At 39.5% G+C, this 16,618-nt stretch overlaps 2 protein-coding genes across 4 annotated transcripts; one reads left to right on the top strand and one right to left on the bottom strand.

Annotated features, from left to right (window-relative positions):
* The first annotated feature begins 403 nt into the window (after nucleotides 1-403).
* On the top strand, nucleotides 404-6,394 carry LOC147148606 (uncharacterized). 2 transcript variants are annotated; one of them, XM_086028095.1, is made up of 8 exons: nucleotides 404-1,242; nucleotides 2,186-2,356; nucleotides 3,277-3,401; nucleotides 4,032-4,098; nucleotides 4,202-4,358; nucleotides 4,521-4,663; nucleotides 4,742-4,852; nucleotides 5,572-6,394. In XM_086028095.1, exons 2-8 carry the CDS (start codon nucleotides 2,204-2,206, stop codon nucleotides 5,752-5,754), a joined length of 939 nt encoding a protein of 312 aa, XP_085884221.1. In that variant the 5' UTR covers nucleotides 404-1,242; nucleotides 2,186-2,203; the 3' UTR covers nucleotides 5,755-6,394. The 2 variants fall into 2 exon arrangements, with proteins under 2 accessions (XP_085884221.1, XP_085884223.1); XM_086028097.1 differs by lacking the exon at nucleotides 2,186-2,356 and having other exon boundaries at nucleotides 405-1,242.
* Nucleotides 6,395-6,663: 269 nt separating this feature from the next.
* LOC147148605 (nucleobindin-2-like) lies at nucleotides 6,664-15,502 on the bottom strand. 2 transcript variants are annotated; one of them, XM_086028093.1, is made up of 13 exons: nucleotides 15,365-15,502; nucleotides 14,486-14,638; nucleotides 13,489-13,596; nucleotides 13,281-13,413; nucleotides 12,412-12,515; nucleotides 12,157-12,342; nucleotides 11,056-11,146; nucleotides 10,924-10,982; nucleotides 9,391-9,483; nucleotides 9,044-9,133; nucleotides 8,335-8,508; nucleotides 8,196-8,247; nucleotides 6,664-7,134 (listed from the first exon to the last, which is right to left on the bottom strand). In XM_086028093.1, the coding sequence occupies exons 2-13, from the start codon at nucleotides 14,633-14,635 to the stop codon at nucleotides 7,061-7,063; spliced, it is 1,314 nt and encodes a 437-aa protein (XP_085884219.1). In that variant the 5' UTR covers nucleotides 14,636-14,638; nucleotides 15,365-15,502; the 3' UTR covers nucleotides 6,664-7,060. The 2 variants fall into 2 exon arrangements, with proteins under 2 accessions (XP_085884219.1, XP_085884218.1); XM_086028092.1 differs by having other exon boundaries at nucleotides 15,357-15,480.
* Nucleotides 15,503-16,618: the final 1,116 nt, after the last annotated feature.

The raw sequence follows: 16,618 nt of genomic DNA, 5'->3' as shown, positions 1-16,618 counted from the left end.
TAATAAAAATAGCAAGGTATGATTTAGCTCCGTTGTCATTTTGAAATGATTCCATGGAATTTGTGCAATTTATGCGTAAAAAGAAGGACGTGCGCTGTAGTGTTATAATGACTCACCCAGAAAGCTGAAGTTGTGAGTGATGCAGCCACCAGGGCCCCACAAAACAGTATGCGCCCCTTTGTTGCCCAATTAGAGATGAATGCCAAACACAGATTACACTGCAAAGATACAACAGTTTATTTGTATCATCCCAGATATAATGCACAGTATCGATTCGTGCTGGGAAAAATCCTAGAAGGAAAATTTCTCAATGAAGTTTGATTTGGCTTTACCGAAACAATGAATATATTAAAGAAAATACATGTGGAATACAAAAGAATTTACCGCTAAAGACAATGAAATGAAACTGCGGGGAAAATTGTATGAATAACGATTATTGGCAGGAGAGACCAAAAAACACCAATGGCTATGAGTCATGCTGTCTTTTGGAAAGTATTTTATAGAAATTGTGCAATTTTTGACCCAATGAAGGGTGTGCCTTATAAATATAGTGTTATGATGACTCGCCCGAGCAAACACAGGGCCCCACAATAGTAATTCATCTATTTGTGTCCCGTTTGATGCCAAATTAGATAGAATTCTAGAAAGATGCTACAATTTAACTTGTATCAGCCGAGATATAATGAATTATTTTTATGAATATTAACATGCAGGTCATAGAAGGGCACATTTCTCACTAGGGCTGAACAATTAACCAAATTCAAATTGACATTGCAATGTAGTAGAATCGCAAAGGCTGCAATTGGAGAAAAAAAAATTCATTTCGGGTGGCCGACTGGTTAGCACATCGGCCTCACATTATAGAGGTTGTGGGTTCGAAACCAGCCCTGGCCTTTCTGTGTGAAGTTTGGATGTTCTCCCCATGCCAGTGTGGGTTTTCTCTGGGTACTCAGATTTCCTCCCACATTCCAAAAACATGCATGGTTGAATTGAAGACTCTAAATTGTCTCTAGGAGTGACTGTGAGTGTGTACGTTTTTGTATGCCCTGCGATTGGTTGGCAACCAGTCCAGGGTGTGCCTACCAACTGCCTGAAGACAGCTGGGATAGGCTCCATCATGCTCGCGACCCTCATGAGGATAAGTGTGGTTCAAATAATTATGAGGGACCACACGTCGAAAGCCTACCACCAATTTCTTCAAAAGAGATCACAAATAACTTGTAGTATTCTCTCAAGTGACAAGTAAGTGCATTGTATTTGTTAAATATGCTTTAGTTATGATGTTGAGGAACTACGCTCGCTAAGTTTGTCTCCTTTAGGTATTCGTGGCAGAAAGATGGTGGTGAAATATGGCAGCCTTCTGTAGGGGAGGTGTGCCCTATGTAATAGGATTAGCGATTACTAAACCTATGATTATATTAAAAAATGTGTGTTGGAGTGATTTAGTGGTTTTTAAAATGAACATTAAAAAAAAAAAAACATTCTACACATTCTCAGTTTAAACTGCAGTCCATGTGTTTACATATCACTGTTTCATGAAACATTAAAAATTAACATTTGTGCCTTTTAAGTTTGAAGCATTATTGTTGTAATTTGATTTATGACTTACAGACTTGTGTTAACGCCCCAGTTGTTGGTAGAATTTGGTAAAGTTATCATCGTGAATGCAAGATGGTATGTCAAAGTTAGTGAATTAGCAACTCAAATTTAAGTAGATAAAAAACAGATGTCAAATAAATCCATGCTTTATTTGCGTAATTTATGACACCAAAACAAAATCTGTTGTTGATTGCAAGGGGGGGGGGGGGTTGATTTGTCTTTACCTTTAGATTGACGATGAATGCAATTAAACCAAATACTCTATGTGGTAAATGCTCCACTTTCTCTTTGAGCTCGCCCTTCTTGTGTTTGTATACGTAAAATAGTGTTAAAACTTGTGCTTGTATAGTGCCCACATCACCTGTGCTCGGTGTGCTCGATGGTATCGAAAGGCGAGCTGATAGTGGTGACCGTCACGATCCCGCCTCTCTGATTGGACAGAGTGGATCATGTGACTGCAAACTTTCCAAATAATAGTGCATCCCACATACCCAAGCGTCTATATTTCGGGGTATGCTCTGCTGCTTCCTGTTACTTTTTTAGCTTGTTCATTTTCGCCCCCCCCCCCCCCATTTTTCGTTTTTAGACGTTTTACTTCGAAACGATGAGCATCCCAGTGGTAGACTTTAGCGTGGCCAGCCTCAGCGTCGAGAATATTTCCGACTCAGATCTCCACCAACTGAGCAGAGAGTTAAAAGTGGCTTTTATGGAAGTGGGCTTCGTCTTCTTGAAGGATACAGGCATTACGCAGGTGGAGGTGAGACTCAACGGAGATAGTAGTTGTAATAGTGGTGGTATTCATTAAAAAATAAAAAAGTGTAATGTGAAAGGGAAACTGCAGCGGAATTCCAGGTCCACTGATTTACATTTTGTGGTTGTTAAAAGGTATGCTTGTAAATCATTTTAGTTAACTATTGAAACTTATGTCTTGCTAATCTTTAACTGTATATCAGGGATGGACAACTTAAATGCTGGAGGGGGCAACAATCTTTCATCAGTGGAACTTGGGGGCCACATAGGACCACAAACTTCCTAACCAGATGTATGACAAAATGCTATTTTAATTAATATATTATTAACTTAACTTAATATATTTTTTTTGTCATCATGCATGTCTAAATGAGTGTATAAAAGATCCACTATCCTAACCCAACAACAGAGGGTTTGAAGCAAACAAACAAAATAACCATATACTTTGATTTTTTTCTTTTTCCCAGTGCAAAAGGCTCTCTTGCATAAAAATTACTATTCAAGGATGCCACAAAACTGCTGAACAGGAAACCAACATTAAGTGCAACAACTCATTTTGTACATTAAAAAAAAAAAAGTAAATTCTCTTAAATTGTTTTATATTATTGAGGTACCATGTTTGTCCTGCATATCATTCCAAATTTACAAAATGTTATTAGGCCTACTCGCATTGTAATATGTAAGTAACTGTAAATAACAAGTGAGGCTACTAAATCCTCCTCTTTTGGATGTTTAAAACAAGAATTGTGTTAAAAATTTAGCACTCAAGTGTGTGAGTCTATTATATATTGTGTTATATTTGTTGTGGAGGCTTCTTGTCTGTGTTTTTTTTTTTCATCTGTAAGCATCTGTACTTTTAGTGCAATTATTATGACTTGTTGGTCTTGAAATTGGGGAAATCAAGTAAAATTGAGCATTTCCATGCAGGTTGATCACATCATGGATGCTTCCAGAAGGTTCTTCAGGCAGCCAGATCAGCTCAAGCATCCGTTCAGCAGGAAATCCTTTCCAAACAGTCCCAACCACGGCTGGATAGCCCTGGAGACTGAAAGGTGTTTTTTTGTTTGTTTGTTTTTTTGTAAATCATTTAGTTTTCTACAGATGCCCAATTGGGTAACCCAATCCAAAAAGTACATGCCTGATAAACTGTGGCCAAGTTTTGTTGTCACGATTGCACGAATCATTTTTTTTTGTTTATTCACTTATCAGACACACCATTATGTAAGTTGTGATCAAAATGAGACAATGTTACTCTCGTTACTGATAAGGTATTTTTTACAGTATCTTATCAGTTATATTGTAGACTACAGCAGGCTATTTGCCGTGCCTATTGTGGTGGCCATGTTGACAAGGGCGACTGAACAAGCTAAGTTTGGATAAGCTTTAGAAAAAACATTGAAATGGTTTCCAGTTTAAAAAAAAATAAAAATTAGAATACCGGTAATTTCGTACTGTACTGGTCATTTAGGCCACGAAAAAAAGTGCTTCAATTTAACGGACAATCAATTCTTATGGACAACCCCTCCCCCCTATTAGTCTGTTAAATTGAGGTTCCACTCGAGCAACATATTGTCCAAATAGGCACCATTTGGCGAGACCAAGTACATGAATATATGACTTTTTTGTCTCCTTTTAACCAATGAGTAAGATTTGTTTTTAATTCTGCTTTTGCACACATTCAGGTTAAATCCGCAAAAACCGGGAGATCTAAAAGAGGCATTTAACCTGTCTTCACTGCATCCTAATATAGTAAGCATTTTGTTCTGTGCGACAGTGAAAGTATAATATTGCTCCAGCGGGGCACATAAACTATTCCCAGTAGTGACTCATTGTGATTTGTGTTCCTGTGTAGAAATGGCCGACATCCGAGGCGGCCCCGGGATTCCAGGAGACCCAGATGGCTTTTTTCTACCGCTGCAAAGAGCTGAGCTTGCGCGTTTTGAGGGTGATGGCCCTCAGTCTGGATGTGGACCCCGATATCTTCCTGAGCGCACACCGCCTAATTGGAAGTACGATATACTTAGGAACACTTCTTTGCTGATTTAGCCAGGGGATCTGCATTGCTATTGCAATCATTTATGTATTAATAATGTAAATGTTGGTAAATGCTGTTCTTCAGAGAAGGGCATCATTCTGTTGTCTAAAATTGTTCCATGTCTGTCTCGTTGTAGCTGATAAAAACGGCACAACACTACGTTCGCTTTATTACCCACCGGTGAAATGCGAGCAAGCCAAGGAGGGTCAGCTGCGATGCGGAGAGCATTCTGACTATGGGAGCATCACTTTGCTCTTCCAGAGCGCAGAGGGTTTGCAGGTATGGCAAAAAAAATCATTATGATGTAATCTAAATGTCATTCCCTAACGTGTGTGTTGTGTGCACCTGTGTGTTCAGGTGCGCCGTCGTTCCGGTGAGTTCGTCTGCGCTCCTTGCGTTCCGGGAGCCGTTCTCATAAACATTGCTGACCTGATGCAGCGTTGGACCGGTGACCATTTTGTCTCTGTGGTGAGCACTTTCAAAACAAGTACAGAAAACTCAAATATCAACAAACATTAAAGGGGAAAGCAATCCAAGCATATATTTTTTCAAGAATATGATCCCAGCAGCCCCATTAGTTGAAACGCGACATTCTGAATATTATTGCGTTTGTGGAATATGAACTAAGCAGCAAAATGCACCCGTTTTTATCCATCTCAGGGGGCGGCCATTTTGTCACTTCTGTCGACTGAAAATGACATCACAACTACTCAGGGCTCAGGTAATGACCAATCATGGCTCAGCTTTAGAAAACAGGTCAGCCGTGATTGGTCGTTACCTGAGCCCTTAGCAGTTGTGATGTCATGTTCAGTCGACAGAAGTGACAAAATGGCCGCCCCCAGAATGGCTAAAAACGGGTGGATTAACTCTTATTAAAAATATGTTTGGGGTGACTTCCCCTTTAAGACAATATTATCTGTATTTAGTATATTTTGGAGTCTTTTTTTAAGGAAAGACATCCCATACCAAAGATCTCTTACCTTTATACAATATATTGGTGGAATGGTGTTAACTTTCCATTTGTTATAGTCTAAGTGCTACATTTAACTAACCTTTTCACTTATTTAAAATATCTCCTAAAATGACTGGAACTGGGGCAGAAATGCAGTTAGTTAGTACATAGGAGGGAAGGTGGCAGCAGACATATCACAAGACCATACTAAGCTTGTCATTCATGTGTCCATCAGCGCCACAGAGTTTTGCTTCCCCCGGCCGCCGACTGCAACAACACCCGTCAGTCTCTGGCTTTCTTTGTCCAGCCCGACGACGAGGCCATGATCAGCTGCATCGACGGATCCAACAAGTACCCCACGGTGCGGTCGGGCACCTACCTCATCGAGCGCTTTAACGACTCCTATGGGCAAACGTGACGCCCCAATCGCCAAATGTAAATATAAAACTGGTTACTTGAATAGTAAAATAATTCAGTCTAATTATTTGTAATTAATCTAATTTAAATTACCCAAATAGAATTAAATAGAATGGCAAAAAACTAAAATGTTTATTTTAATTAATTTAATTCACTCATTAATTCTATTAATAATTAATTAAATTATAACTAATACCCAAATTATTTAATGAAAAATCTAATAGAAATACTGTATACAAAATATAAAACAAAAATATACACACTCCTGAAAAAAAATCATTTTTCTTGAATATATTTGACTTTTTTTATCCAGTGTACGACTTTAATTTACAACTTTTTCTCTGTGAGGCGGACGTGCTAACCAGTCGACCACTGTGCCGCCCGAATTCTGTCTATTACAACTAAAATAAAAAAGTAAAACAGCTCACCCATTTGAATATGTCTGACACACTCATGAGAGAGCAATGCTCAGCCATACTGTCACAAAGTGTACATAAAAAAAACTATCACTGGAATTGTGTATTTTTGTCAGCATCTTGGTGAAATTATTTTTTGTTCATGTCTTTAGTTTATGCTATTACTTATAATGTACGGAGCAGCTAGACCCTTTCCTATGTCACAATAAATTCCAATTCCTGTTCTATGGTTATTGTTACATGCTATCACTTGGAAACATCTCACAAAAAGCGTACCTGTCAACGCCGGCTGTACTGAATCTTACGAAAATTGTAATTTGCCCTTACATATCTGTATTTAATCTTACATATTACAAATTATTTTCGACTGGCTGCTGTTACATGAACGGAAATCAGTGATGTACGGTGTACATGTTTGAAAAAGTGTTTCCGCCTGTACAAAATACGCAGAAAGTGTACAACTAGACAGGTATGAAAAAGTAAAAGACACGCTGTAAACTTGCCACCTCATTTGCTTTATTACCACTCAGAACAAGATGGTGGTGAAATGTTGAGTTTCAATGGCAATTTACAGTGTCAAGAAACACTTTCATCTCGGGTTGCAAAATTCCAGGAATTCTCAAAGTTGGAAACTATAATTTATGGGAATAAACCAGGAATTTAATTAAAGGTTGACACCTAATTTGGAAAATAAAATAGATTTATTTACTATATAGTATAGTTTCCCCACCTTAAATTCCCTTGGAAATGTACCAGAAAATGTTCACCCCTTGGCAACCTGACTTTTATCCAGAGGCATTGAAAACAAACAAACAAAAGAAGACAAGACAGAAAGTTGAAATGTTTACAAACACACACACACACATTCCCTCATGGAAACTGTCGAGAGTTTCAGAGCACGGGGGGCGTTTGCGACGGGTGGCCGCTTCGTGCCTGTTCACCTCCAGCTCCTGCGGCTCCGGACTCTGAAAAAAAAAAAAAAAAAAAAAAAAAAAAAAACATCACCTTGTCATGAACACATGGGTTACAATAAGGCCGTGCACACACATCATGTACTGTACATTCGGAAGGAAACTTGGTTTCTGCGCTATTAGCTGAAAAACTATTTGCACCTATCCAAATATTATGTTGCTCTTTCTGTACTGCCTCAAGATTGCGCCAAAGCGGAGGAGTTGTTAACATTGCAAACTGAACAGCAGTGTGACAAAAGCCAGTAGTAGTAGTAGTAGTAGTAGTAGTAGTAGTAATAAAAATATGGCACTTTCTGTAACACACTCAAAGCACTCACAATGTATCCATTATTCGTGTAGGTTGGTTAACTTCTCAAGATGATGCATGGAAAGGTCCAGATAGCTACTGGCGGTGGTGGAACTTAATAACTCATTAGCTGCAAACAGATTGCTGCTAAAATGAGAGTATCTATGTATCACTATCACTTGCTATTCTGTTATTGTTATGATAGTGACAATCTGCACGTAATTAAATGGCTTATAATTGCTTATGGATCCCACAACATGGCAGCAAAGTACTTTTTTCTACTGGACAGGGCTATGGCCTGTACAAATTAAGCTCCTGGCCCTCACTTCAGCATAGTTCCTTGGCACCACGATGCCACAAGATAAGATAGCGATAACCAAGCAATACTTTTATGTTAGTGTGTTGAGCACAAACACAGCAAATAACCGCGGACCGGTTCCCCCCTAAGATCCATCACTGTGCTCAGCCCAAAACAACAACAGTATTGCTTTGGTGCCATCCGATGGCAAGTAAACAACTAGAACCAAGCGAGGAGGTGTATTTACTCAACTCATCTTTAATTATATAGCGCTTTCACCACAGCAGCAGCTGTAACAAAGCGCCTAGCAGAACACGTGACATAAAACATTAATAATAGACTAAAGTAGTCCTCTGCCGCCATCTTGTGGTACCATAAGGCAATACAAACCTTTTCAGGGGGCATCAATTTCTCCCAAATGTTCCTTCCGTATTTAGAGCTGGGTTTGGTCCCTATGCTCACTTTACACACCTTTGACATCAGACTTAGATTGGACTTTTCTCCTCTCCAGTTCATCCATGGCCTTAAACAGAAAAGGAAAAAAGCAGAATGAATCAAAGGTGAAGACGGCGCATAGCGTAGGTGACTGGGGGATGTTGCGTTGAAGGACCTGCTGAATGTTGTGCTTCTGAGCATTGAGTGCCTCTTGCTTCTTTTGGAGCTCCTCCCGTTGCTTCTGCAGCTCCGCCGCCTGTTCCACGATCATCTTGCCTTCCTTGGCCAGCTGCTGCTCGTACACAACCAGCTCTTCCTCGGTGAAAGGGGACTTTTGCTGCTCCAAGGTCTGGAAACCGCACATCAATTCAGTCAAACAACAAGGCCTTAAGTGCGACACGCATCTTACCAGTAGTGTGAGAAAGAATCCCTGCCACAGTACAGTCCAGTTGTGTTTAACTTTTTAATATATTTGCATTTAAACTGTTTTGCTTTTATTTAGGGTACAATTTTGGTTTAACTTGACTATACACATAAGTGCAGTGTTAATGTTCAAACTGTGCAGAATGTAACAGTGGCTTACATTATTATTAAGTTTCAAGCATTGTTTTGACACTTGGTGACCTCATCCAAGAGACCAAATGCTGCCCTCTGCTGGGCATAGTATGTGTGCGTGGGTGGGTTTTTTTCCCCCCCAAACTTTTTCAGCTTTATGATGAAACCAGAGTTGGCCAAGACTTTTCTCCGCCCATTCCCATAAGAGGGTTTATATAATTTTGGTCAAAATGGTGGTAGATGGAAAGATTTGTAATTTTCTAAGATGGTAGTTGGTATAAAAAAAACGAGAATATGGCTTCAGATTGGCTCTGTGAAGGAATTCTAACCTCCCACTCCTCCTTTTGCTGGAACTCCTGGTTCTTCGTGGCCGCCAGGAACTCAGCAAGTGACACGAGTCTGTCTTTGTCGGTGTCCACCTGAATGCATCATGACTGGGAATAAAACTCCGCTCCATTTTAAAGGGTTTTAACACACTTCATCACTTATACTGCACTCAGTACTTCCGTTTCTACATTTTTTTTTTACATTACAGCCTCATTCAAAAATGGAAATTTTGGGGAAAAACTGCATTGAATACATTTTGATATTAAGGCTGAAACATAACAAAAATGAGGAAAAGTGAAGTGCTATAAATACATTGCAGATGTACTGTGTATCTGAATTATAATACTACCTCAGCCATGACATGCTCTCTCATGCGCAGTCTCTCCTCCTCCATCTCCACCATGTCGTCTTCTTTGTTCATGGAGTTGTACACCTTCTCAAGCTTGAACACAGAACAGACAATGTTCACTCGGTCCGCAGAACACACGATATCATGATTCTGTGTTACTAAAATATTGATAAAAATAAGCAATTGATGTATTTAAAAAATAACTGAACATAGAAAATCTTTCAATATAACCAATCCATTCAATAAAACAGCAAACTTGTAAAAAGTAAACCAAAACAAATGTATTAAAACACCTGTCAATAAAAGACTACTGAGCGTCATGAAGTGTGACTGGTGTGTGTGTGTTTATCTTTGGCGGCGGTGGGGGTTGGGGGGGGTGGTGTTTGGAGTGGTGAAATGTAAGGACAGAAGCGCTTTAAAAGGACGAGGACGATTATTATATTTATATTTATGATTATATTATGAATAAGGACGGAGGGACGATGATGGAAGGGTGCCCAGGTCACAGACGGAGGACGGACTGGCAAAATAGGGTAAAGTGCCCATCTCTTACATATATGATAAAAGAAATTAGATAAAGGCTCATTTTTCAATTTCAATTTTATGGAGAGAAACGGGAGATGGCTCATCCCGTCCAATGGAGACAGCAACACTGCCTCCTTGCGGACGGAGGAGGGATGGCTTTTCAACGCATGTAAATGTTGAGGCATGATGTTTGTGTCAGAAAAAAAAGTGCTTGTCCGCTGAAAAAAGTGAAAATCATAAATACATTTGTGGATACATGTAAAAACAAGACAAATTTCTCCTCCTAGACAATTGCAACAGAAGCGGACTCTTTCCTCAAAACAAGGACGCAACAATGCAAACACTAATTTCTCGCTCTAACGAGAAAGCTTCTCATTATTTATTTAATAATAATAATAATTAAAATAAAAAATCTCCTAATAAAAGTGGACAAAAAATACAACCTAGAGAACCTAAAGACACAATTACACTATAATTTAAAGTAGAACATTTTTTTCAAGAATATGTTCTATGCACGCCCACTAGTTGAAACACGGTATTCTGATTAATATTGCATTTGTGGAATATCAGTTAAGCAGCAAAATCCACCCCTTTTTAGCCATCTCAGGGGGCGGCCATTTTGTCACAGCTGGCTCAGTTTCAGAAAACAGGTCAGCCGTGATTGGTCGTTACCCCAGCCCTGAGCAGTTGTGATGTCATTTTCATTCCCCAGAGATGGCTAAAAACAGGTGTCTTAAGTGTTATTCCACAAACGCAATAGTTATCAGAATGCCTTGTTTCAACTAGTGGGCTTGCATAGAACGTATTCTTAAAAAATATGTTTGGGTTGACTTCCGCTTTAAGGTCTTAAAGAAATAATAAGATCCTTTACTACTTTTCCAATTTTTGGGTGAAATTGGAAGACAAACGGATAGCAACATTAGCCTTAGCAATGTGTTCTGCTCTGATGCATTTGTGAAGTGATACAGAAGATAATGGTAGAGAAACCGTGATGTGATGGTGTCATACCTCTTTTGTGAAGAGGGCCTCAAGCTCGTTCTCGTCAAAGAAGCCATCGCCGTTGTTGTCTGCGCACACATGCCAATATGAGCATTTAGAAACAATTAAAAGAGTTAGTTGTGTTAACCCTGTTAGGGCTACCATGCATTTTGAAGAAGGTCTTTGGATCAAAATCGTCCGGATCGAGACCATCGGACTCCTGCCACACCTCTTTCAGCTGATCCTCACTTCCCTGCACACACATGCGCACACCCACAGGCGTCATCTTAGGCATGTGCTAAAGCTAAATGCTAGTTGGCCTTATGATTGCCTTAATTGGCAATATTGTGCTATCACGTCCAAGGAGGAACTCAATTGATTTTGAAGGGTATCTAAATATTTTTAGTATGTCATGTCATGTCATCTTCCAAACTTATCCTATATAGGGTCGCGGGGAGTTGCTGGAGCCTATCCCAGCCGTCAACGGGCGAAGGCAGACTACACCCCGAACTGGTCGCCAGCCAGTCGCAGGGCACACATAGACACTGTCCCTGAGCGGGAATCGATCCCACGCTGCCCGCACACAACTCAGGCGTGTGTACCACTACACTATCAGCGGTATTTTTAGTATGTATATGAGATTTGTTAGATTTCTAATTTTTATTATTTTGGAATGCAATTTGGATTTGGAAATCCTTAATAGCTCCAAAATCTACTTAAAGGGGAAGTCAACCCAAACATATTTTTTAATATACTAATATACATGAATATGTTCTATGCAAGACCACTAGTTGAAACAAGGCATTCTGATAAATATTGCATTTGTGGAATCAGAGTTGCCTCCCTGTGTGGAGTTTGCATGTTCTCCCCGTGCCTGCGTGTTTTTCTCCGGGTACTCCGGTTTCCTCCTACATTCCAAACGACATGCATGGTAAATTGATTGGAGACTCTAAATTGCCCCTAGGTGTGATTGTGAGTGTGTGTGATTGTTTGTCTCTGTGTGCCCTGCGATTGGCTGGCAACCAATTCAGGGTGTGCCCCGCCTACTGCCCGAAGACAGCTGGTATAGGCTCCAGCACACCCGCGACCCTTGTGAGGATAAGCGGTATGGATAATGGATGGATGGATGGAATAAGAGTTATGTTTCAACTGGTGGGCCTGCTGGGAACATATTCCTGAAAAAAAAATGTTTGGGTTGATTTCCTACTTAAGTACAGTAACACTGTATTTGTACTTGGTCACTTCTTACCACTGGTGACCTACCGGGTGGTTGACTTTGGGGTGGTCGGCGTGCTTCTTCCTCATCTCCTCGTAGTGCTCCTCTTCCTTCTTGCGCTCCTCCTCCGACATGACCTTCAGCTTCTCCCGCCTCTCGTGCTCCTTCATCATCTCATAGCGCTTGAACTCGTTGTGGCGTTCCTCGTCGAAGTGTTCAAGATCTTTTGTAGCCTATCGGGGGCGATCGGTATATTTTACACATGACATATACAGGTGAAACGTTTTATTTAGGCTTCATACCGATTTAATGAGGCGGTCCAGGTCGTCAGGTTCAAACGAGTGCGGATTGTCTTGGTTGAGGTGCTCAAACTGTTTCAGCAAGGCCTGGTGGTCAACCTTCCAGCCTGCAAGGACAACATACTTTCTTATCTTGTGAGATTTTGTATTATTTACAGAGATTTTGCTCACAGATTCAGACACCCTGTGCTGGATGCAGCAAAACAGCCCCCGACCATGACCGAGTCTTTTCCACGTGTCACATTGGATATAATGTTGTTTTTGTTGAACACTCTATATCAGGAATGGGCAACTTAAAGGATGGAGGGGCCCACAATTTTTCGTCAGCAGTACATTGGACTGCATATCAGACATATGGACAAAAATGCTATTTTAAACAAGGACAAAATAAAGACTGTATATGTCTGTTTTTTATTGAACCATTGAATTTTGTGAGTAAAAAGAGATACAACTCGCATTTGTCTACTCATCTCATTATTTACTACACCTCCACTTAATATATTTAAATTCCCAAATGCATATAAAAAAGATCAGCGACAAAAAATAACCACGCTATGATTTTTTTCCCCTGTGCAAAGTGAACTGTTGCATAAAAACATTCCATTCATAGGTATACATACTATAGTACTGTATGTTTGTCCTGCATGTCTTTTTTCTCTTCGCTTCTTATGTCCTTCCGTCTTTACTCAATTGAGTGAAAAAAGAAAGCAGTAGTTGTCACTCAATGTCAAAAGTATGAAGTCACTCATCTTCCTGCATTCAATTGTAAAGCCACATCCGATATTTCAACAGCCGATGTATGTTACAACACGTCTTGTGCAACGATGAGGACACAGGTCTAAAGTCGCAACAACAGCATGCTGTAGTGTTACCATCTCCCGCCTCCATGTCGTGTTTGGCCTTGATGAGCTGCCGCAGCCTGTTCATCTCCTCCCTCTTCAGCTCATCCAGCTTGGTGCGTAGATTGTTGTGGACAAAGTCCAGTTCTTTGGAAAGTTTGCCTTGCTGTGAGTTGACACAACAGTTCAGTAGCACAACAAGTGGGGGATTCAACATAAATTTTTTTTCTTTTTACTTCACCTTGATGTCATCTATGTTGGCGTTTTGTAACTTCTCCCGAAAGTGAGGGTCTTTCTCCAGGTATTCGACGACCTCCCTGAGGTAGCGGTCATAGTGTAGCCCGCTGTTCTGAGACATGAAACAAATGGACTGCATTACTAAGCTGAACATGGATACAAAGCATGAGCAGCTGTGTGTGTACAGTGTAACCTCCAAAGTCCAACGCAACCACTTCTGTGAAGCTGTTTTACGTTCAAACAAAATATTCCCCCGCAGGAAATAATGTGAAGTGAATTAATCCAGGATCAAGCTGTCACCATCAAACCTTTATTAAGGCAATCTTTTATCTATTTTATTCATCTTTTCAAACAGTTCCCAAATGTCTTAACATACTTTTATCATAATATGTCAAGTCTCGCTGAAGGTAGCCTACTTTTAGGAGAAGGAGAAGGAGGAGAAGTCTCATGCAAGCCAGCGACTAGTGTATGTGGTGCATGGACACATCACCAAAGATAAATACCTCTCGCACAAATTCATAACCTCAAGTCAAAAGAATTTGCTCCAGAACAATTTACTGAGTTGTTTTACTTATATCTTTAAGTTGGCGGACAATATAAGAGACAATTAGTTCTGTAAACTCTTATGTCTTTGTTGAAAATGCAGAAAAGCCAATTTTCACATTAGCGAAACTTATAATACTTTGTTGAACTGCCCACCTTAAAATGTTATCAAATTTGTTGCCTTGAAATTTTGAGATCGACCAACTTTTTTTTTTTAATTGCAGTGTATATTTCCAAACCAATTCAGGGTGTCCCCTGCCTACTGCCCGAAGACAGCTGGGATAGGCTCCAGCACGCCCCGTGACCCTTGTGAGGATAAGCAGTATCGATAATGGATGGATGTATATTTGCATTCATTTTGTCAATAAAATTTACATTTTCCTGATTAGCATCAAAGGAGATCTTAATGTGAAGTGATTAGATCATGATTTATTCAATAAAAATGTTTTGTGACTCACTACACTTTGTGGGGCATCCAGTTCATCCTCTTTGAGGGATGTGTTCTCCGTGCTCTGGTCCACACCGATGGGCAGTGAGTGGATGCACAGCCACAGACTCAGCAAAACCAGAACGCAATTGGCCAGCGCTTTACCTCGCACTACCGCCATCCGCTTTAGGACATACAAATGTATCCTTTTAATATAATTATTGGCATACAAGACATACAGACAATACTGGGAAAACATGATAAGGTGCAATTTAAACTGTAGTAACTCATGAGCACAAACAGCACGTAGGGTGCATCTGTAAAGCATTCACTGTTTCGTTTTGTTTTTGATACTGCCTTATTCCTGAGTAGAATTATCTTGGACTAGAATTAGTAATTGCAAGGCACATACAGACACATGCATTCACACTGCTGAGATTCGAACCCCAAACGTCAAAGCTGTGTTACGGATGTGCAAGCCACTTGTTCAACATGCTTCTAGAATACTTGTGTTTTTTTTTTAATTAATCTGCAAAAATGTCAGTACCACTTATTTCATCTTGTCATATTGGGGCGTTGTGTATAGATTTTTATTTACCTTCATCATGGACTAAGACTGTATCATAACAAATATGGAAAAGGTGAATCTCTGTAGCAGCTAAACTGATCCACTCTATAGTGTTTGTTGCGCAAAAATTATTTTGAAACATGGTAACTATCAGATAATGTTATTTTGTAATCTACAAACGCAGTGAACAGTCAACTCTGTTTACACAGAAACGAACCATCTGTTGGCTGGTGAAGCGATTCTACCACAGAAAAAAGGAACCAAAACATTCTTCAAACCATAAATTGTGCTACTAAAACAGTTATGTCAACGAAGGCCCATTGATATTACTTACTCACTTACAGATGTACTTTTGACTCTTGCACGAGATTCTTGTTAGCTTTGCTAGCATATGTTTACAACTGCCACCTGCTGCCTGCCACCAACACAAGCCGCTCGTGGCATCATCCTACTAGCCGGGGGAGGTCACCATGGTGACGCCCCTCCTACGGCCAACTCCATTGGACGGTATGGCAAGAGTGCAGTAGCACTACGTGCTGATTGGACCACTTATCCGTCAATCAGGCTGTCGCCGAGCTGATTAATCAAACCGGTACGTGGCGCTCGGTCAATCATCGAGTGGGCGTGGTCAGTGCTTTATGACAGGTTGGAATACTGAAATTTGTATCATTTGATGGAATAATTAAGGTGTTATTTCTCTGACAGGACGCATTTATATTGGGTAACATTTGAGAAAAAAAGGTGTCCATATACTGTTATTATGGACTTCATGTGTTTTTATTCCATATAGAGGCCCATCATTGTCAATATACAATACTTGGGTGAAAAAGTCCAATAAAATTTGCATAAAACTTGAATTGATGATGTATTAAACTACAATAGACAATATTTCCCGCATTTCTAACCCTATTGTGTATTTAGAATCTTTAACTGTTTGATTTTTTTCCAGATAGCGTTTCACAGACGTTGTGCAGTTCATATATTAAAGAATTTGTGTATATGAATTTCTATTCATATTCTTATTTATTTTATATATTTTCTTCGAAACTATGTGAAAAATATTGCATTCATTTGTCAGGTGAGTTTTATGACATATTGTTAAATGTAAACCAAACATATTTAACATGGATAAAAAAAATAATTCAGGCCCTGTAAAACAGTGATAAATACATTAAATTAGACTAATAAAATTATACATATATAAATGATTTAACGTATATGCCTTTTATGTTATTTTCTTTTGAGTGTCTTATATAGTATATGACAAATAAATATTTTAATTCGGGCATATATACCATATAAAACACTGACAAAACATATATATACTTTTACATAATCTAATTTAATTATTATTTTTATCTAACTGACTGAGCATGTAAGTTGTGTGCGAAAATTTTAACTAATGTGCCTCGGTGCAAGAAATGCGGAAGTAGTCGCATTGACGTCATCGGTCAACCTCAGTTGTCCACAAGATAGCGCTGCTTGCACGCCAATAACGCCATCGTTTTTTGTTTGTTGTTTGTTTTTTTTGTTGTTGATATTTTTTCAAATTTTATTGACATGTTCAATACAAAACATAAAAAAAAATACAACTTT

This window comes from Filicampus tigris, chromosome 4 (assembly GCF_054856515.1).
Source record: "Filicampus tigris isolate MCC_2025a chromosome 4, RoL_Ftig_1.0, whole genome shotgun sequence".
Lineage (NCBI taxonomy): Eukaryota > Metazoa > Chordata > Actinopteri > Syngnathiformes > Syngnathidae > Filicampus > Filicampus tigris.
Note: the sequence above shows the minus strand (reverse complement) of the source record. Positions and strands in the feature narration are given on the sequence as shown.

Bases quoted from the DNA above. Each gene is read 5' to 3' on its own strand.
- LOC147148606 (XM_086028095.1), top strand. From the start codon at position 2,204: ATGAGCATCCCAGTGGTAGACTTTAGCGTGGCCAGCCTCAGCGTCGAG. The intron at 2,357-3,276 runs GTGAGACTCAAC...ATTTCCATGCAG, and splicing joins CAGGCATTACGCAGGTGGAG to GTTGATCACATCATGGATGC. The intron at 4,099-4,201 runs GTAAGCATTTTG...GTTCCTGTGTAG, and splicing joins CTTCACTGCATCCTAATATA to AAATGGCCGACATCCGAGGC.
- LOC147148605 (XM_086028093.1), bottom strand. From the start codon at position 14,635: ATGGCGGTAGTGCGAGGTAAAGCGCTGGCCAATTGCGTTCTGGTTTTG. The intron at 12,516-13,280 runs GTAACACTACAG...TTGTCCTTGCAG, and splicing joins CGACATGGAGGCGGGAGATG to GCTGGAAGGTTGACCACCAG. The intron at 9,134-9,390 runs GTAGTATTATAA...TGATGCATTCAG, and splicing joins GAGAGCATGTCATGGCTGAG to GTGGACACCGACAAAGACAG.